General features: G+C 39.9%; 1 protein-coding gene across 1 annotated transcript; it reads right to left on the bottom strand.

The window, feature by feature from the left end:
* Positions 1-924: 924 nt before the first annotated feature.
* SLC2A12 (solute carrier family 2 member 12) lies at positions 925-21725 on the bottom strand. The gene is made up of 5 exons (XM_026666135.2): positions 21392-21725; positions 8353-9678; positions 4313-4435; positions 3796-3928; positions 925-1377 (listed from the first exon to the last, which is right to left on the bottom strand). Exons 1-5 carry the CDS (start codon positions 21492-21494, stop codon positions 1272-1274), a joined length of 1791 nt encoding a protein of 596 aa, XP_026521920.1. The 5' UTR covers positions 21495-21725; the 3' UTR covers positions 925-1271.
* Positions 21726-23274: the final 1549 nt, after the last annotated feature.

Here is a 23274-nt window from a genome sequence, read left to right as displayed (position 1 = left end):
AGAATAAAGAAGAGCAAAAGGGGAATGGTGTTTGCAGGAGACAATTAGTTCATTTAATTAGTGTGAAGATTTATTTGTGACTCAAGAGACTCCTTGCCAAGTATTTTCTTGGACAACGTGGCACTTGGAAGCTATCAGCCTATCAACTCTCCAAGCCTGATAAGGTCTGTGGTTGTAATTCACCCTTGAAAGACTGTTTGCCGGGACTTGCTATATGTGAATGATAGGAATTCACATTAGCCTAATAAAAAGAGGTTTTGTCAGGACAAGTAGTCTGTTTTGTGATTTTTGTGAAGCCTTGTTCAGAACAATGGGACTGGCATTTCTATCACTAGTAATGTGGTCAAAGTGTGAAGTCATGTGACTGCATTGCTAAGTAATGGCAATCTCTGTAGTCCCAACTGCTGTCTTAACCCCAGAATGACACAGGTTATTAAACAAGGATCTCACATGATTACAACACAGGAACAGGAGAGGCAAGCAGGCCGGCAGGTGAGAGCTACGGGTGGATAGGTAGCGTGGGCAGACAGTATTGAGCATTGGCAGGTGGGTGTCCTGGGCAGGTACAGGAGGGTAGGAAGGTGCTGCACAGGTGCTGTGGGAGCAATTTGTGATTTTCCCTGTCGGTTTCCCTGTTGACTTTGTAGGAAGCTGCAAGCTTGTAAGATGCTGCAACTGATTTAATTGCAAGCTGGTTGCAATCAAGATCACATGACCATGGAAATGCTGCAACAGCCACAACTTCACAAGTTCCGTGCCGTCATAACTTTGAATGGTTGCTGAACAAGCGGACATACCCGAAGTACTACCTGTGATGCAGTTTGTGTGTTCATGACTTAGCATGAAGCAATAGTCAAGTGTCCTACCTTTTAAAGAGCTTAGCTACTGGGCCTAGAAAGGATGACTACAATTGCACAAACATGCTGAACATGACTAAAATATTTTACTCTCTTAAAAGAGAAGTTTGCACACATTTCTCATGTTTGTATGATTGGCTGCATGGTGTTCATGGTTTTTTTATTATTATTTATTTCCATAGAAATATCCTTACAGTTTGACAGCTCTGTGTTTAAAATGTGCAAATTCATTATTCTGTAACGTTCACTGACCAAAAAGTCCTCGAAAACAAAAATCAGAGAAAGCTAATTTAGAGTAAGATGCTAAAGGATTCAGATGTAGCAGCAGGATTTCTATGAATTCTACCATGTTGCCCATTACGAAAACCAATTCTTCTGGTCTTAAGTGACTCAAGCATCTGCCTCTGCTTCTGCCTAGAAGAACTGTTCATTGGTGCCTTTATTAGAAAGTTCTATAGCTGAACCGATCAGTTGGTCTTGCCGCTGGCCCATCCAACAAAAAGGATTCTTGGCATGCTTTCTGAAAAAGAGGAAACATTTTCAGCACAATCTTTAACATAAGGTTCGGCATTTACTCCTAAACACGCAAGTTCTCAAACTTTGGGATATTGTGACCCTCTAAAATACTTAAATGAATTTGTGTGACACTCTTTTACAGTCTTCCCTTCCCTTTGTTCTAAAGCAGCTTTTTCCTAGGGGATGTCAAACTGGCTCCCCATTGCAAAGTTGTTTTCTGCAAGAAGTTCAATGCCCAGGCTGCCTGGAGTGAATACATACATTCACTACCAGGATACAACATCAAATCCAGGAAAAGTTGTCCCTGGAGGATCTATGGCAGTTCGCTGTGGCCAACTTGCCACAACGAACTCACCACAGCTTACTTGCCATGACCCACTGGCCGCATCTGGCTCACTACAGGACAACTCACCATGGCCATCTCGCTGCAGGACAAGAGTTACACTAATACCAAAGAAATGGTGGAATAGAATCATTAAAGAAAGGATGCAGAAGGAGGGGCTGAATGAAATGTGAATGACAAAAATTAAAATATTTTTTAATTTACTTTAAATAATTAAATAAAATTGTTAAATTGTCCCACAGTGAGTTGTCCCATGGCAAGTTGGCTGTGGCGAGTTGGCCATGGTGAGTTAGCAGTGGCCAATTGGCCACAGCGAGTTGGCTGTGGCAAGTTGTCCCATTCTGTCCCTGGAAGAGGATAGAAATGAAGACTCTGCCAAGTTGCCTTGAGCAGTGGTCAACAGTAGGTTCAGATCTTGCAAGAGCTGCTGGTATGAAGTCAAAGAAGAGGAGCCCAGCACTGAGGTCTCATGCATGGTCTGGTCCAGCCAGAGTGGGAGTATGACACACACACACACACACACACACACACACACACACTGAGCTCACTTGCAACCCCCAGTTTGGGAAGCTTTGCCTTGAGACCCTACATTCCAACTTGGACGGAAAAATGTACCTGTACATATTACCAAACTCTCTGTCCTACCTGATTTTATTTAAGACTCTTCTATATTAAAAAAAAATCAACAGGAACTAGAATGGACCAAAGCATCAGGAATCAATTTCCAGCAATACTTTTATTTCCATTAATGTTTCTGAACCCCACGTATATCTCAGAAAAATTCTTAGAAAATAAAATGATGGATGGCTAGTTTTGCTTGCTTTCTGGTATATAGGCCAACTATTTTGTAAAAGTGCAAACAGGCTTTCAAAATTCCAGAAGTGTTCAATGGGCCAAAAATGTTGGGTAGCAGTTGGGATTAGCTTTGTTTTTTTGTTCTTTCCCATGCTATGTCAACAGCTCAGAAGTTATTAAATGGAATATTTCTGTCATGATAAGCTTCACATTCCTTTTCAAAAGAATATTGATATACTGTATACCCAACAACTTTCCTCAAGCTGGTACATGTTGATATTGGGTATTTCAATTTCCAAAATATCTAGTTAGCACCATCTTTGTACAGAATACTTCTTGATACGTTTAAGATTTTAAATAGAAGATCTAAAAAAATCATTTTTATCTATGCAAGTAAATTGTAAAATCGCTAGTATACATATTCACATGCTTTGTTTGACTAACATAAAACTGTTTGCTCTCTACTCCTTTTAAACTTGTGAAGACTTTGTATTTAAGTTTTTGTAAGGGACTCACTGCCATGCACACTGCCAGGCTGATGAAGAGCATCAAATTCTTTAAGTTCAGTGCTTATATTTCTTGCTTAAAGCAGGGCTAGTCACACCACTGCAGCTGTTATTTCCCTAGCTTCCAGTTGAAATTAAAGCAATCATATTGTTTTGTGATATGCTGATCTAAGTATCTTTTATGACATGTCCAATCGAGGCTTCTGTACACATAATTTTCAAACACTGAATATTATGTCTACAGAAGCTTTCTGAAAGTATTGAAGTAGGCTTCCTGCAAACAAAATGACTTCTGCTATCTCTGAAGGCCAAATATGCTGCTTCCACAACATAACTTGCACTGTTGAAAGAAATTAAGAGTGTCTCACGCAACCCTGCTTTCTACAAATGTTAAAACTACAAACCTAAAAAAACAATCCATCAAAAATAGCAGCTATAATAATAATATCTTTGCATCAATGCTGCTATTAAGACATTGTCCTAGGTTTTCAAAGAGGCCTATTTGAATGGCACCTTCTCTCATATTGTTTTATAAACATGGACAGAAAAGTTATGAGCACAATGGAGAACTCCCAGGTTTGGAAATTTGGGCAGTGACGGCATGCTTGCATAACTTGTGGGGGTAGCTGGCAACTCTGTTACTCTTAATCTGACATTATTTCCTATTGCTGCACACTCAACAAATGAAATTTTGGGGCCAATTGTGATCATTAAGTCAAGAACTACCTGTAATACACTTGCATATAAGCAATATATGTGCAGATTGCTTTGTACTTACTGTTTTGCCAGTTCCATGGATATTTGCTCTAAAGAATATCCTTTTGTCTCTGGTATACAGATAATGAAAAAAGCTAATGATGCTAGGCTCATCAGGGCATAAATGAAACATATCCAGGGTAAGCCAAGTAAATCTAAAAAGAATAAAAATTGTTTGACTCAGATACTTTAGGGACACAAATTCTTAGACAAGCAATCTGAGGTCACTCAAAATTTGCTGTAACATACACATCTTAGTACACAGAATAAGCGCAACAACGAAACCAGCTCAACATTGAAAAATGCTCAACAAACATTGTAGAAGTTTCATTTTCAACGAATCCTCATCCTATCTCAGACAAGTGGTTGTCCACACTTTGCTTGAAAACCTCCAGCAATGAAGCATCCACAACTGTTTGGACTTTCCCAGTTTCCTGGAATTCTGCTCAAATATGCATCAATTCACTATATGTTTAAAGGATTACACCAAGAGGAGAAAAAGGGCTGATTATGTAATTCCCCAGCCACAGCGGACTTACTTGTTATAGTCAAAAATGTTGATGAGATAAGGAGATTAACCCCCCAATTGATGCTTGATGTGAAAGCAATTGCTCTTCCTCTGATCCCTCCAGGAAATATTTCACTTAACACCAACCACGACACTGAAATAAAAAAAAAATCAGTTAGCTAGTCAAGTTTCACACTTCACATTTCATAGTTCCATTAAATTCTGGATTGTCAACTATAGCAGAGGTTCTAGAAGCAGCAGAAGGACGAGACCCATAGATAATAAAAATGGAAGGTTTATTTTAGAAAAATAAAATAAAAAAGTCACATAAATGATCCATTACAAAAAACAAACAGCATTCCATCCAAACACAAAATGCTTGGATAATGTGATTAAAATATAAAAATAAAGCAGCTTATAGCCTCCATGTAATAAACAATGGGTTTTTTGTTCTAGGTCTTAAACAACAACCTGACTTTCTCCTGTTTGGGCCTTGAAACTCCATTCTAAGCTGACTTACATAAAATGACCTTGAAGGACTTCCCATGTAGGCATGGAGACCAAATGAAAGCATTCTGATTTATCGTCTCTGTTGACTTAACTGAATTAGTTATATCTGCTGATTAGGAACAATAATTCTTTTCTAAACATGTATCTGGGACACCCATTTAATTTTATTTCGGATGTTAAACACTGCCATCATAATGCTTGGTTGCTTAGTTGCAATCTAAATAAATGATTACCCTCTTCCCCATTTCCATTGTTTTTACCTGTTTTGAGTCACCCAGGGTCACTTAGATGGGATGGGTGGCCATAACAAATTGATATGGTTGGTCACATAGTCGGCCAGATATTTAGACTAGATCTGGTATTTTCTTCTACCTATCAAGTCCTACTTCCCTAACTTCTACCTATCAAGTCCTTCCCAAGGACCAGGATAGGTAGATGTTGTTGTTTATTAAACTTAGGACACAAGCTGTTCCAAGTAAAGCTGCCTTCTGCAATTGATGGTGATTTTGTCAATGCCAATTGTGTTCAAATAGTCCTCCAGATTTTTAGAAATCATTATTATCTAATTTTCCTTAACTGAGGAACAGTAACATCTCAAAATTAGCTACCTTTAAGTTAAGCTCCTAAATGGCATAATGTCAACTTCGAACCGAACCTGGCCACAGCCATCTTTCTCTTCCTCAGTTGTCACACAGTGGGGAAGTGGGGGGAGGAGGTTGGGATGCATTACTAGACACAACAAAGAGCTTTCTCATGAGAAGTGAGGTCATCTCTACTGGCAACCGATAAGGTTGGGGAAGGGGTGCCCGGAGAGCCCGCCAATTAACCCAACTGACCAGTGTGACATGTGACATTTGGGGATGAGGTTATTTCCTACTTTAATTATACTGAAACCGCGGGAAAGACTTAGTTTTCCATCGAAGCTGTGCTGATATGATGTATTCAATAAACAGGACATTTGAGAAGAAGCCAACTCTCAGAGTTCTGATTTGATTGGGTTCATTAGTCGGAGCCTTGACACATAGGTAGTTGCCAAATAAAGATCTCAACCTTAAGAAGGCAGCCAAGATCCATTCACTTGCTCTTGCTCCCATACCGTTCTACCACTTTTGAGGCTTCTCCTCCTTGCTCTGTTCTGAGGAAAAGTTCTTGTGCAGAAAGAGGGGACATGAAAAAGTGAGAGGCCCCATACAGTAGCCATAAGCACAGTCCAGGTCTCTAGAAATTCAAGTATGGCTTTGGTTTGGAATGAGGCAATATTATAAAAAGAAAGTAGACTACAACAATGGCCCATCCTGCTCTGTGGCTTTGATTCATTGTCACTGAGCATTTGAAGCAAGTAATCCTACCAACATCACGTACTAAAAGCAGCAAAGTTGATGTTAGTACACTTTTTCACATCTATTATTCAGAATAGGGCAAGCCTGTTCTTGTCTGGTTTTCAACAGCCTTCCTTGGAGATGGAGACTGTTTCTTTCACATTGATAGAATTATTAATAATTGTGATTCAGGCATTTCTCAAAATAGAATTCATGTAAAAAGTGAAAGGAAGGGTTTAATCAATGTTGGATATTCAAGCTACCATCCTATTCATTACATCTAATCTGCTAAAGGTTCTGAAGAAATAACAGACAGACAATTTAAGTTTTCATCCCACCTGAAGCTCTGAAATACTACAATGGAATCAAAAGATAAATGAAGCAAAAGGTTTCTTGGGATTTTAGGAAATCTGAGCCACAGAGGCCAAAAAATTACTAACAATTACAAAGGGAATTCTTCATTTTTGAGAGTACTGATGTATGCATTTGTTAGCTGCTAATAATTTAGAATAACCTAGCCTAAAATAAAAAGCAGAAAAGAGCTGCTGGATTTAATTTAATCACATTTAAGAATGCAAAACCGATTTTAAAAGCCCTCTTATTCCTTTTACTTTCTACGTAATACAAACAAGAACAAAACTGGTCAGCTGCCCATTTGTTTATCATGGTTTTTACAAGGCAAAAAGAGCTTTCTATTACAAACAGTCAATGTCTTTTTAAAAGCCTAGTTGGCTTCATGCATAACCCTGAATCATAAACCATAAACTACAAACCACAATATTTTAGTGTTACATTATTTTCAAATAGATCCCATAATGGCTTATTATGATGTGTGCACTAGCCACCGGTATCATTTTTTCACCTTGTTCTCCACAATCTTCCTTGAAGTCAGCCTAGTTCCCTGCCCTATCTAAATTCTATTTATTTTGGTTGATATATTTTAAATAAAAAATATAATAATGCTATATAATACACAGCATCAATTCATTTGATGCCTTTTTTTCCAAAATGCCTTTGGCACAACATAGCCCATCCCTAGGTCAATAAAAGGTAAATGGCTGCAGCCCAATCTTTGATTAGAAGCTTATCTCCTTAACCTGAGACAAAGCAATGGTACACTGAGGTTAAGCACATCCTCCAGGAGTTAGAGGAAATAATGGGGTACGATATCACCAGCCTGTTTTCAAATAAATGGATGTTTTGTGACCAGCTATGTTCATGATGGCAACCATTCTCTGAATTGATCCAAGGTAACCACTCAAAACATATTCTTAAACTATAAAATAAAATGTATCCTCCTACCTAAAAGTATTGTTTACTAACGAGACAGACACTGTAGAATAAGCTTTGGAGCTTTGACAACTCTAAGATGTGTGACTTCATCTCCCAGAATTCCCCAGCCAGTCAGGCTGGGAAACATTGACCTGGTGAATCCAACTGCCTGCAAACAAATCTATTTCCTACAGCAGGGGTTCTCAATCTTTTGTTCAACATAGACCCCTTTTAAATACCTTTTGTAGTCATGAACAACCTAGACTTAACTCAAGACTTACATCATAACGTTTTTTCAAACCTTCGCAGACCCTCTATGACAGTGGTGGCTAACCTTTTTGGGCTCCTGTGCCAAAAGCTACTCACGCACTTGAGCAATCCCTCCCACCACACCACTCCCTTACCTGCACTGTGCCTTTCAGCTGATTTTGGGCCAGTTTGAGGCCTTTTTCGGCCTCCCAGAAGCTTGAGGAAAGCCTCTTCAGGCTGAATAATAGGCCCATTTCATCACTTCCAGTATTTCCGGAAATACAGAAAGTGATGAAATGGGCCTGTTTTTCAGCCTCCAAAGGCTGCGGAGGCTTCCCTCGAGCCTCTGGGAGGCTGAAAAAGGCTTCAAACAGGCCGAAAATCAGCTGGGAGGTGCACGCATACACAGTGAGGTAAGTTTGGCTGGGGCTCACGTGACGGCACAAATGGCTCTGCGTGCCACCTGTGCCATAGGTTCACCATCACAGCCCTATGACATTGCACACACACCCCGGGGTCTATGCATCACCACTGTCCTAGACATCATACTGTCTTGGCAGAGCATATGCACCAAAGACAAATTCCTTGTGTGTCCAATCACACTTGGCCAATAAAGAATTCTGTTCTGTTCTGTTCTATTCTAGTGACTTCAACCCAAGCATCTTAACACTGCACCAAAATATGAGAGAAAAATATACAAAGCAATATATGTAATACTTACTTGGTCCAAGTCCTATGGAGAAAGCTGCAACATAAACCAGCAAGCTAGCCAAGGAGAGCCATTTCAGAAAGGGTTGCACCTTGGCCGATTCAACTGCAACCTGGGATTCTGTATGCATTCTGACAAACGTTTTGTCTCCTACTAATGTTGTCCCGTTCTGATCCTCGGGGTCAGCAATTTCATCCTTCCACCACGAGGGACTTTTAACAGGTAAAGTCGTGCCAGCAAAACGTTCCTTAAAAGTTTCATTAGTGAAGGTTCCTGCTCCCTGAAACAGAATCTCCTCCATAGACTGGTTTTTACAGACAGCGGTGACATTCACATGTATATTTTGCATCACTAATCCTAAGGTGATCAATGACACCGACATGAGGGATGAGCCAATACAGAGAAATGTCTTGCTTCCTAAGTGGTCCACAAAAAGAATAGCTGGTACCGTACTGATCACTTTAACTACTCCAACCCCGGTTGAGGCCAAAGTAGCCGCTGCATTGCTCTGGAATCCAACTGATTTCAAAACAGTGGATGCATAAAACAAGATGTTGGGTTGCCCAGTTACTTGTACAAAAAAAACGAGAGTGACCCCTATCAGGAGCCGCGTTCTCATGTTGTCTTTGGAATAAAACAAATCCAGAAAATGATATTGGTGTTCATCTTTCAAGGAAGATTTGATCATGGTGAGTTCTTCTGTAGTGTCTTCGGTTGCCCTGAGTTTTCCAAGTACTTTACTAGCAGCTTCATCGAAACCTTTCATAACCAGAAAACGAGGACTGGGCAGAAGAAAATATAAAGCAACTATCTGTAAAACCCCCAGTGGAATAACAAGGCCGAACATGTACTTCCAGCCATGAGAAACATTAGCAAAGGCATAATTGGAAATGTAGGCAAAGAGAATGCCCATAACAATCATGAATTCATTTAAAGACACAAGCAAACCTCTTCTGTGCTGCGGGGCAATCTCTGCGATATACACACATGTCGCAGTTGAAGAAAGGGAAACAGAAACCCCTATCACAATCCGTCCTGCTATAAGTAGTCCGAAGGAGGCAAAAATGATCAGAATTAGACTGCCCACAACTAGTAAAGCAGATGACAACATAATGGTAAATCGCCTCCCATATTTGTCTATCAGGATTCCACTAGTTACTGAAGCTAATAAGGCACCAACAAGAACTATGCTTACAATAATTTCTTGTTGTCGGCACGAAAGTGTTAGGATGCTAGTTAGCTGAAGAAGAGCTCCAGAGATAACTGCAAGCTCATATCCCATCAAAAATCCACTGATGGCAGCAATGATAGCTGACAGGAGAGTGAGCATTCCACAACCTGGAATTAAAGGATATGAGAAAAATCAATTTAGTTTTTTTGCATCAGTAAATATATCTTAGAAACCATACTTTTCTATGATGCTCCAGCAGTTAAGATGGAGAATTATATAAAAAGAGTTTTAAATAGATTAACCATTTTTATTTCAAAAATCAGAATGCTGCTGTACAGTGGTGGGATTCATTTTTTTTTTACTACTGGTTATGTGGGAAGGATACTGTAAACTCCAGTCAGAGGTGTTATTTGCTGGTTCTCCAAACTACTCAAAATTCCCGCTATCAGTTCTCCAGAACTGGTCAGAATCTGCTGAATACCACCTCTGCTGCTGTAGGAGCCCAGATAATTAAGAATTGACTAAGGAAATAGTTAGTCATGGGCAAGCTGTGGCAGTTTTCTGAATCCCGAATGGAACCAAGGTCTGCTGATGAGTGGAGTCCTACCAAGCATCATATATTTTTGTCATCAAAATGAGTGGAGTCCTACCAAGTATCATATAATTTTGTCACAATTCCATGACAGAATGTGCTGGTTAGGAGTTGAAGTGGTGTATCTACAGGAAGTATTCACAACATAACATCTTTGATCTCCATAATTAATTTTTTTTAAAGAATTTTCCACAAGGTTTTTTTCATCCTTTAGATTTAAGATTTAGGAAAGAACCTAGGTTAACTATACTAGAATTGCTAAACTGCAACATGAATTCACATGAAGTTCCAATTGAAATAATGTAGCAATGTAAAATTGTTCAGATAATAACTCCCATACTATTTATTTGCATTTGGTTTTGGTTTTTTAACAAGGAAATCACAACATATCGCAGAAAAGACATCATAGGTGAGGCATACAAACACATTGCATAAAACCTATCCACACGAGAGATTGCAGATTATTATTCCATCTCTCTCTCTCTCTCTCTCTCTCTCTGTGTGTGTGTCTGTGTGTCTATATATATATGTGTGTGTGTGTGTCTGTGTCTGTGTGTCTGTGTGTGTGTGTGTTTTCTGAGGTTCTCGCGGGTATTTGTATGTGGATCTTTGGTTATTCGGGTTTTCTCCCGCGTAAAATTGGAAGTATCTAGACGACGTTTCGATGAAGTCTCATTCATCATCTTCAGGCTAGATACTAGATACGTCGCCTAGATACTTCCAATTTTACGCGGGAGAAAATCTGAATAACCAAAGATCCATATATATATATATATATATATATATATATATATATATATATATATATATATATATATATATTCATTCATTCTATATCTATCTATACACACACACACATTGTATCTGTGTGTGTACGTGTAAAGTTTAACTCATGCACTGTCTTGTAAGTCTTAGGTTTGTATTATTTATGATTTAAATTTTTCCCTTAAGTTTCCCCTAAGACACATTTTAATATCCACATTTTAATAATTTAAAATGTAAATTTAAATTTAATAATTTAATAATTTAATAATTTAACAGTGCGCCCAGGAACAGATACAGATCACCATGTTCATCATTAAGGAGAAGGAAGAGATTGAGACACTCATTATTTTCAAAATAATGGCTGAAAACAGGTAATAGAAGTTGATTAGCTTTCCATGCACCATTACAATTTATTTTTAAGTAGGTAGTTATTTAAGACAGAGTCTGTACTCTTTGCTAGGCATTCTTTGCTAAGATGTGTTACAAAGACATTGGCTCCCAAGTCTATTTTAATGATTAATTTCCTTAGATTTCCTTTTACTTGGTCTTTTTAAATTATTTCATGCTACATTTCACTTTATTTTTGTTAGTCATAAAAAACTAACAGTCAATACATAAACCTGAACAGTAATTGCAAAAAGTATTTTTACTTAATATTGCGAATCATTTTTAAGTGTGTATCCATTACACTAAAAACAAATTACTTTTTTATTTCTTATGCTACCTGTTATTATAATTGCATATTTTATTAGCTATAAATTCAACATTTGACACTATTCTGAAATGGCTTATTTATTTATTAAATAAGTTATATGCTGTTCATGTCACCATAGCGATTCATAGTGATTAAAAAATAGTTTACAGAAATAACACCCCAATAATATAACACATGCCCAATATCTAAAAATCATTCCATTTTCCAGTCAAATAAAGAACAGATAACAGATAATCAGAGTTGGAAGAGACCTTATAGGTCATCTAATCCAACCCCCAGCCCAAGCGGGAGGTCCTACACCATTTCTGACAAATGGCAGTCCAATCTCTTCTTAAAAGTCTCAAGTGATGGCGCTCCCACAACTTCTGAGGGCAAGCTGTTCCATTGGTTGATTGTTCTCACTGTCAGAAAGTTTCCCCTTATTTCCAGGTAAAATCTCTCCTTGTTCAGTTTCCATCCATTATGCCTTGTCTGGCCTACAGGCACTTTAGAAAACAGGTTGACCCCTTCCTCTCTGTGGCAGCCCTTCAAATATTGGAAGACTGCTATCATGTCTCCCCGGTCCTAGTAGAACAAAGAAAGATGGAACCTGATTGTCATGCAAATAACATGACCCTGGTGCCATGTAGAGCTATATAAGTGATGACAACACCTTTTAATTGTACTCAGAAACCCAATGGAAGCCAACACAGTTTTGGGGGTTCTTAATGAGCATATTCCAAAACACCCAAAACTGCCAAATCACTGCATGAAACCTTTTTCATAGATGGTCCTTAATGGAACTACAACATTAGAAAAGTTGCTGGTGTAGCAATGCTCTATGGCAGGGGTGTCTCACTTGCATCGTCACTGCATTGTCACGACTATTTTCCCTTCGCAAAACCAGGCATGGGTATGGCCAGCATGTGACGCATCCGGACCATGCACTGCAAGTTTGACAGCCCTGCTCTATGGCATTCAAAATTCTATGAGCAAGAGATCTCTGGTTTGATCTGGAACTTATGGCCCCAGACTACAAACCAAGACACTGTAAGTTCTAGACCCATCTTAGGCAGGGTAACTTTGGGCCAATCCCTCTCTCTCAGCCCATGATATCAGGCTCAGGTGACAAGCTGGTTAGTCAATTCTTGTTACAACCAATGGATCAACATTCCACTGAAAAAAGTAGATCCTGCACTTGCTGGAAAATACCAGGAAGAAAAAAAAAAAAGCAGAAGTTCTGTTAGAAGTTCTAAAAAGTTCTATGGTATAAGAAAAAGTTGCTGGTGTAGCAATGTATTGTCTGGATGCTCTTTCTCACCTCTCTGCTTGCTGCTGCCAACTATTTCATCATAGATGGGAAAGCATATGATTTGGCTAGGTGAATCATGCTCTGGGATAAGAAAAGCCACCAATCAGGAAACAGGGTGGCTAATTGTAATTGCCTACTCAGTCTAATGAGACCGTGAATAACTAATGGAGAACAAGATCACCAGAGACTTTTGTTTTTTGGCTTAGTCAGGTAAATGAAAAATTAATGATGGATAACTGGCACATATTTCAGTCAAGGTAATCAAGAAAATGAAATTAAATTTATATTTCAAAGTAGCATAAGAATAATCAATCTATAGCATCCAGATTAGGGCATGCAGTATACTATTCTCCAAGTGATTCTAATATTTAGGAGTGGGAAGTATAGGCGAATGACAAACATTTGGAAACTCATATGAGAAGAAAGTGAAGGTGATGATGTCTCAAATGCTACTATGAAAATAAGAAAAACATAATCTGGCATGATTCCAGTTTCCCATACATGTTACTTTATTAAAATCCACACATAATGCAATTTATTTCTTTCATTAAATGCATTATAGCTGCCATTTCCAGCACACTACTCATACTCTTTGTCGCTCTTTTTTAGGATAGCTGAGTTACAAAGGACCTTTCCTTTACAAGCAGATTCTTGATGGAAAACAACATCATCTTCTTAGAATTATATGAAGCCTTATGATTCCAGAGGTGGTATTCAGCAGGTTCTGACCAGTTCTGGAGAACCGGTAGCAGAAATTTTGAGTAGTTCGGAGAACCGGCAATCTCTGACTAGCCCCGCCCCCATCTATTCTCTGCCTCCCGAGTCCCAGCTGATTGGCTGGGTCTTTTTTTGTTGCCCTGCACAGGAGAACGGAGCTGGAAAGCAGGTTAGTGGGGTGGGGAGAGAATGGGGATTTTACAGTATCCTTCCCCTGGAGTGGAGCGGGGTGGGAATGGAGATTTTGCAGTATCCTTCCCCTGCCATGCCCACCAATCCACACCATGCCGACCAAGCCACATCCACAGAACCAGTAGTAAAAATTTTTGAATCCTACCACTGTATGATTCATCACAAGATTTAATGCCTGCTTCTTTTAGTAGCATTATTAGAAGTTTACTAATATCTAAGCAATAAATTTTAAATGAAGGTACATGCATTTGTTCTTGTACAAGCATGTTTACATGCCCAGGCTTGGATTTTACGTTTAGATTTCCATTTTACATTTAGAATTCGGCCTTCCCCAACGCACAAATACCTACTGCATAGCTTTCTAAAAGTATGCACTTTAGAGACCAAAATGGCAAAAGGTTCTCCAGGACATGATCTAAATCTAAATGTCTTAAACGCACAGCAACAGAATTGTCCCAAATATTGTGTTGCTTACACTGTTTATACTATTCCTCCCCTATTTGCTTTCTCTTTCTCCAGGACACAGGTAATTTCAAGGACATTTGTGGTTTGAATGATCAGAGGTAGAATTCTGGTTCTTCCAACTTTTGTACAAGCGGAAGCTTTTCTAAATTTTTTAGCAGTTTACTAACATCTAAACAATAAATTTAAATATGAAGGCACTTGAATTTGTTCTTGCACAAGCATGTTTAGTTGCCTAGGCTGACTTGCACTAGCTTGGATTTTACATTTAGATTTACCTTTTACATTTAGAACTTAACCTTCCCCAATACACCTATACTTACTGAATAGCTTTCTGAAAATATACACTTTAGACCAGGGGTCGCCAATCTTTTTGACTTGAGGGACCACCAAACTCATAATTTTAAATCCCGCAGACCACTAATATGAATTTTGACTGATGGTGGCTTGCTGACGTTGATGGGAAAGTCGGTCCCATATTCCAGAACTGCAGTAGTCACAGGACTGGCCCTTTGGTCATCCTGGAGCAGCTGCTCCTCCACCTGGGTGCACCGGCCTGCCATGGACTGGAGGAACTGCTCCGGGATGACCAAAGGGCCAGTCGTGACCACTGCAGCTGTGGAATATGGGACTGACTTTGCCACCAACATCAGCAAGCCATCCCGGGGTAGATTTCCCTCCCCCGCTGTTGGTCTTACCTTCCCGTTCCAGCTCGCGTGGCTCTACTCAAGGTAAGATTTGCGCTCGGCCAAAGGGTGGGGGCCAGCGGGTGGGTGGGCCATGTGGGTGGTGCAGCCTGGATTAATTGCTTTGGGGGGGTGCTTTGGGGGGGGGGACATTTCTCTGCGGACCACCAAAATTTTCTCATGGACCACCAGTGGTCCCCGGCCCACCAGTTGGTGACCACTGCTTTAGAGACCCAAGTGTGAAAAGGTTTTCCTGGACATGATCTAAATCTAAATTTCTTAAACACACAACAACATAATTGTCCCAACTGTTGTGCTGCTTACACTATTAATACTATTCCTCCCTTTTTTGCTCTCTCTTCCCCAGGACACAGGTATTTTCAAGAGTTAGTTTAAGAAAGTTTCAAAGGTAGAATTAAACATGTTCTTTAACAAATCAGAGCTGGTATATTATCTTTGGTTCAGGGGCTGTGGGCTGTTTACCCATGTATTTTTATATAAGAACTACAAAAGCACTTGGGTAGTTTGTTATTTCTCCCTGCAGGAGAGAAAAGCAATGGTCACAGAACACTCAATGTTTCTCCACAAACCTGTGAGATTGGTTGGGTTAAGAAAGACTGACTGGTCAATGTCACTCAATGAGCTTTCATGGGTGACAAAAGACTGGATTTCTTTAGTGCCTGTCCCAACATGTTCAGGAATGACTACAGGAATGACACTGAGAATAAGCATTTCTTGTAGCATAAAAGTAGCATAAAAAGAATGAATGTATAGCATCTGGGGCACACTACTCAGCAAGTAGTTCTAACAGTAGTTCTTCTTAGGTGTGAGAGTTATAGGCAAATGACAAAACTTTGGAAATTCATGGGAGAAGAAACTGAAAGGGATGATGTCTAAAAGGCTACGATGCAAATAAGAAAAACATAATCTGGTATGGTTCCAGTTTCCCATACATGTTAGTTCATTACAATTAGCACATTTTATTTCTTTCATTAAATGCATTACAGCTGCCAACTCCAGCAGACTTTACTCAAAATGATAACTTCTTATCTGGTACTACAGAATTAAGCACTTAGAAATTAAGTAAGTGCAAAGAAAATTGATTATTTATTTATAATTTAAATTTCTGCCCAATTCAACACTGACTCCAAGTGCTGTACTAATTAACATTACAAGAACTGTTTGACACATGTTCTTAGGACAGCTTAATTATAAAGGACCTGAGCCATCTCCTTTCCTTTCCCCCCACAATCCTATGAGGTTGGTTGGGCTAAGAAAGACAGAATAGAGTGGAGTGGAGTAGAACGGAATGGAACAGAACAGAACAGAACAAAACGAACAGAATAGATAAATGGTTGTCCAATCCCTTCTTAAAAAGTTTGGAGCATTCATAACTTCTGGAGGCAAGTTGTTCCACTGATTAATTGTTCTGTCAAATTAAATTTCTTCTTAGTTCTAGGTTGCTTCTCTCCTTGATTAGTTTCCATCCATTGCTTCTTGTCCTGCCCTCAGGTGCTTTGTGGAATAGCTTGACTCCCTCTTCTTTGTGGCAACCCATGAAATACTGGAACACCGCTATCACGTCACCCCTAGTCCTTCTTTTCATTAAACTAGACGTACCCAATTCCTGGCTGACCAATGTCACTCAATGAGCTTTCATGGCTGACAGAAGACTGGATCTCTTTAGTGCCTGTCCCACATGTTCACCACTACATGAATGACACTGAGAAGAAGCTTTTCTTGTATATTTCACAGTGAAGAAATGCATATAACATATGAAGAAAGAGGGGGATGTAGAGACGTCAACCTTAAATTACTCGGCTGCATTACTGCCAATGAATTCAGGTTAATGAACAACATGCTCCTAAGATAACATCTTGCTTCACTTCCCAGTGAGGCTAGAATGCTTCTACTCCACCTGCTGTTCCAACATTCCAATGAAGAGGGAGAACTCAATAAACTGTGGCATCTACTTCTTGTTTTTGTCCTACCTACTCCTGTTCACTACATTATACAAATGGCTTTCAGAAGAAGAAAAAAAACTACATGGGGCTACTATGAAAAGTATCCAAGAGCTTCAACTGGTAAAAAAAAGTGTGGTCAATTTGTACATTTTACATTGCAATTTCATTGTACACATGTTGTACATTGGCAACAAATGTTTGATTTGATTTGCAGGCAAACTTGAGTTCCCAAAGAATGGTATATATAACCCCTCTGCTACCTGAGATGCACTGGGTACCAGTCTGCTTCCAGGTTCAATTCAAGGTGTTGGTTATAGCCCTTAAACCTGTATATGGTATGGGGCAGGGTTACCTATGGAACCATCTTCATCTCGTCACATCAGCCTATCCCACCCACTCAGACAGGGAAAGTATTCTGTGGATCTTGTCAACCAAAGAATTCTGACTGGTGGGGTCTAGGAAGAAATCCTTCTCTGCTGTGCCCTCACCCTATGGAACACTCCCGCACCCTCCAGAGGTGATGCAGGCCCCCACTTTCTTGACCTTCCGTAAAGGTGTAAAAACATGGCTCTATGCCCTTGCTTCAGGTGTGTAGAGGAACCTTCAGCCATAGGGCGGGTTAGCTCCCTGAAAGTGCTCCCTAACTTTTAACATTCCTTGCCTCTTTTAAATTTTATATACCATGTTATGCTTTTAATATTTTACTGTACACCACCCAAAGTCCCTCTGTGAGAGAGCTGGGTGGTTCTTAAATATCATAAATAAAGGAAATTTACAGAACTTTAATGTTGATTAACTTCTAACTTGCTAACCTGAATAGCACACATATATCAACAATATACTGTGTGTACATTACGTCTTCTCATATCAATATAATATTAGCAGTCTCAGGCAGGCAGTATAGACAGGTGCATTTGAACTCAGAGATTTGAATTAATGGTCGACAAAAGGAAGACAGCAGAAATAGAGCAAAATGAATGAGAAGGAAGAAGTAGAAAACAGCACAAAAAGAAATACTAGGAAGAAATGGAATGCAATGGATGCAATGTAATCCAATCCAATCAACTTTCACTTTGAAGATCTACAAACATTGACATTCTTTTAATCAAAATATAAGTCATTGATGAAAAGTCTAAAAAATCTGATTTAATTACACTGTAAATCCTTTCTAGGCATTCTTTCCTAATATAAATTATGAACAACATAACAGTGTTTTTTATAGTAGATGCAGCAAATTTAAAAGATAGTTTTTACAAAATATTCACATTCATGTGTATATGTGCATATGTGTGCATGCATTATATGTATGTGTATGTATCTATGTATGCATATGTGTGTATGTATGTACATCCAACTATTTGCATAATTAATATCTACATTGCTTCTTTCTGCAGCCATATATGGTCACTGGGGATGAGGAGCCTTTGAAATGATCCAAAATCTAGCCAATTAATGTTGCAGATATATGAAAGAAGCCATTATCGGAACATCATTTTATTACATTATCAATGGGGGATTTTTTTGGGGGGGGAACCAGTTATTTTACGTATAACAGGATATAAGGTACTGAATAATCTAAATCTAAGCCACATTTAGACCATTATCAACCAACAGATTTTTTACCTCTACCCAAACCTACCATCTGAGAATGTCATTCTGGGACAGATGCTGCGGCCCTCAAATTCAGAACGGTCAATATCCATTGTGTTGACTGTGTGATGTCTCTTTAAGTGAGAGCAACGGATACCTGCCAGTTGTCTAATACAATGTTTCTCAACCTTAGCAACAATATGCTGGCTGTGGAATTCTGGGAGTTGAAGTCCACACAGCCTAGGTTCGCCAAGGTTTGCTTTACTTATTTCTCACCTTTATTATTTTTACAAATACCTCAGGGCAGATAACATATCCAACATTCCTTCCTCCATCTATTTTCCTCACAACAACCACCCTGCGGTAGTGAGCTTGGTTGAGAGTATGTGACTGGCCAAAAGATCATTAATTTATGCCTAAGGCAGGACTTGTACTTACAGTCTCCTTAACCACTAGGCCAAACTGGCTCTCGAGCTGGTTGAGAAACACTGGTCTAATGAAAGAATACCATAAGCCACAACAAACCTGACCCATTCAATATATGAGTCCCATTCCCTCCCATTACCAGAATGCTGTTATCAAACAAAGCAAAGGACTGACATGGCCCCCATCAAAAACACTTGCTAGGGAAGCGAGCTTGGCAGCTTCAGGGTTTGAGGTGGGATGGGAAGTACGTTAAGAGATGTTAAGAGATGGAGGCAATGAAGACATGGGACCTTTTCAGGTAGGGATCCCTGAACTCTGGAGATGGTCACTAACACCAAAAGTAAAGGCTTCACAGGAATAGGTGGCACTTCTTCAGGGGAGCGCTTTGGTTCCATATTTGCCACCAATTGAATCACGCCCCTGGAACGTTCCTGACTTTGTTTAAGATTAGAGCGAGTACTCCCTCTGTTAGGTGACTTCTGTGTTGGTCTGGCAACAATCAAAGGAGGTATAGGACATTCGGCAGCTCTGTGTCTGGGTTGTTTACAACGGAAGCAGGTAAACACCCCTCGACCTCTTTGAGGAGGCTGCCTTGATGGGGCAGTTGTTCTAGCTCCCAATAATCCCCTCCGACTATTACTTCCAACCTCATTCTGTCCTCTAAGCCGACGTAACCCAGAATCCAGTTGGGGGAGATTGGGGGTGGGGGTTTTTTGGTGCTAATTACAGTTAGTTCTCGACTTACAACCATTCATTTAGTGACCGTTCAAAGTCACAATGGCATTGAAAATAGTGGCTTATTCCTCACACTTAACGACGGTTGCAGCATCTCCATGATCATACGATCAAAATTAAGATACTGGACAACTGACTCATATTTATATTCTGAGGTCATGGGATCATTTTCTGTGATCTTCTGTCAAGGAAAGTCAATGGGGGAGCCAGATTCACTTAATAATATTGTCACTAACTTAACAACAGTGGCAAGAAAAGTCGTAAAATGGGGCAAAACTCACTTAAGAACTGTCTTGCTTAACAGTAGAAATCTGGAACTCAATTGTCCTCGTATGTCAAGGACTACCTGTGTACTTGCTGCTTCTGTTAATCTCCTATGCCATTTTCCATGAAATTCTACTCCCTGCTTACTTAAAAGGAGGGAGCTGATCCTGCCCATGTTCTTTCCTTAATTAACTAATCTAGCAAGTGGTCAAGGTTAATCAACCATACCCATTAGTCCTTATCTCATACTAACACAAGTTCTCTTCCAACCTCCCACATTCCTTGCTGCAGGCTTTTAAGAGAGGGCATTTGATGAATTCACTGGCTAGAACTGAAGTGCTTCCTAAAAGGATTTGTCTATGTATTGAAAACAGTCATCTGCACAAGCCATTCCAAGTATCTCAGCTGTCATGTGAAAGTTAAATCCTTAGCATCAGCACATTGTGAATCCACCCCATGTCGCTCTTTTGTGTTACTTTTGGAAATCTGCAAAAGACCCAAGTAGGCATAAACAAAATGGAACAATAATGACATTGCAATCTTAAGGGTTTTTGAAAACACACATAATACCAGTCTTGCTGTGCTCTGAAATCAGAGCCAAAATCATCATCAAACATTTGGAAAGACAACCATAGTCAGATGAAGAATTGAAGCTCCAAGAGAGGCAGGTGTTGTTTTCATGGTGTATTGCAAAGAGCACAACAGTCATTCTAGGTTATAATAAATCTTGCAATAAGTTTGGGCACCTTGCCTGTTCAATTAAACCAGGAAATAAAATAAGTGCAAGAAAAAATAACCCGCCCCTCACTTGTAAACTGATGCAAAGGCGATTCATTGTTCAAGGATCAAAGTGCTGTAGCAGAAGGAGACTTAATTGGACCAGGAAAAACTGTATTAAAACTGTATTAAAAAACTGTATTAAAACCTATTGTTTAAATGAGAGCGAGTTGATATACATAGCGATTAAGACTTTAGGCTAGAAATTGGGGGGCTTGCGTTCTAGTGCTGCCTCAGGCACTAAGCCAGCTGGTGAACTTCAGCCAGTCACTCTCCTTCAACCAGAGGCAGGAGGCAATGGCAAACTACTTTTGAAATCATGCCAAGAAAACCGCAGGGATTTTTCTGGAAATCATTAGAAATCAAGACTGATTCCAAGGCGCACACCCTGCCTCTCTTTGCTTAGTTTTTATACACACCATACAGAAATGCTACCAAACTAAAATAGAACAAGCAGAATTCTTCTCCTTCTGCCTCCTCTGATCGCCAAATGTACATATACCTATAGTGTAAACGCCCAGCACCTTTCTAAAGAAAAACAGGAATGAGAAAGTGGAGTTGACAAAACGATTGCAAAGTTTCCGAGATATTTTGTTTTGCCCCTCGTTGTTCTGTTTCTTGAAACTGGAAAGTTACAGGCGCGCATTTATCTGCATCTGTTCAGTTCTGCAGACATGACCGCAATCCGGATTCGGCTGTTTTACCTGTTTGAGCTGGAGGTTCGTGAAGGCTCGTGCATGCGGTACCCTCTTCTGTCTCGCTCTGGCTTTTCGGACTGAGGTCCTCCTTGTTCTGCCCGAGTAACATGGCTGGAGCCTGAAAAAGCTCAGGGGCCCTTCGAGACTCAGACGCCTTTACAGGAGGGCCGCCTTCGCCAGGCGCTCCAGACCGCGATGAGTCTCGCCTCCCTGCTCATGGCAGCAGGATGAAATCTGAAAGTTACTACAGCGATCCGCGAGTAACTTTTCTTTCCGCTACCGCAGGCTTTGCCCTTTTCGTTGACCCGGCCTGTTGCTATTCTGGCTGAGCCTATCAGCGGCGCGAAAGGGAGGGTTTCCCCCCCCCTTCTCCGGTCCCCCCCCCCCCTTCTCCAGACGTATTGTTTTCGCTTTGAACAAATAGCTGAGAACCCGAAGAGGAGGAACGCGGAGCTCAGCCGAAGTTCTGGAGCTCCTCGTTCTAATTTAAGCTGTTTCTCCGCAAGGAGTATTTTACCCCGCTCCTATTTACTCCGTCCCCCCACCGCCGTGTGTTTGTGCGTGTGTTTTAAGAGCTGAAGTACTTGCAGGGCCTACACAAACAAGCCAAACGAGCACACGGGGTACCGTCCGTGCACAGGACCATTCTTTTTATAGCTTTATTTTTAACCACTCTGAGCAATTAAAGAAATGGGGGAAAGAGTCTCCTAAGACAAATTCAATGCTTGTTGGTCTGACTTCTTTTTTGTCCCCCCTTTTTCTGGGAATGAGGAGGAAGCAGAACCCTGGATATGTCTGAAAAGAAAAAAGGGGATGTTCTATTTAAGTAGCATCATTTCCTGAACAACCCTGTACAATTTCCTGTACAATTGTTTGGGTTCACACATAACCACTAAATTATAAACCAATTGGAGGATTACAGGATTACAAACCCCAGGGGTTGATTATATTGCACAAAGCAAAACCAGACTGCCTCAGTACAATGTGTCATCCTGCCAGTAATATTTTAAGTACTAAATTTCTGAACAGGTAATGCTGTAAATGTTGATCATGGCTTTATAAAGTGTGCCTTTTTTAAAAAAAAAAACTATTCTAAATTTCAGTACATGCACTCTGCTGGCTTTGAGGACAGTGGAAAACACAAAGTGGGGTTGTCTGTAAATGTGAAAAAAGTCAAGAGGAGGGCCACGATTGTGTGATTGAAGCTCTGTAGCTTTTCACACACTGCATATAAAATGCGTATAAAAAGTGCGTATAAAAAGAAATGGGGATTCGATCATACCACTCCTGTCACTACCTTGATTTTTTGACAGAAGCACCCCTCAAGAGCTCCTGTCAAGAATGTTATCAGACTTCATTTAACTTAACATTTAAGCAGGGGAGACTATGATTCCATATCCATTCAGTGTTCTCTGCAGTGGAATTTATAGTAACAATCACCTGGTGAATGGCAGAAGTACTAAAATCAACAGACAAGTGAGGAAAACCCAAAGCAAATGAGAAGCTTCAAAGATGCTTTTATTTTAAAGACAACTGGACTTTCTGGTTTCTCTTTAAGACGTTCCACTTCCCATCCAAGAAGCTTCTTCAATTCTAACTAACTTGAGGGGCATGGAAGGCGTTTATACTCTCTTCAAACAGCCGGTCAACAGTCTGAGGGTTGTTGAAACTACCTTGGTGCTAATAACCTGTGTCCTCTCACATAGAATAGAATAGAATAACAGAGTTGGAAGGTCTTCTAGTCCAACCCCCTGCTTAGGCAGGATACCATTTCAGACAAATGGTTACCCAACATCATCTTAAAAACTTCCAGTGCTGGAGCATTCACAACTTCTGGAGTCAAGTTGTTCCACTGATTAATTGTTCTAACTGTCAGGAAATTTCTCCTT

Source organism: Notechis scutatus, chromosome 1 (genome assembly GCF_049901735.1).
Source record: "Notechis scutatus isolate UNSWTSFEM ecotype Mainland chromosome 1, rNotScu1.2, whole genome shotgun sequence".
Lineage (NCBI taxonomy): Eukaryota > Metazoa > Chordata > Lepidosauria > Squamata > Elapidae > Notechis > Notechis scutatus.
The sequence above is the reverse complement of the archived record's forward strand: the minus strand, read 5'-3'. Positions and strand labels throughout refer to the sequence as shown.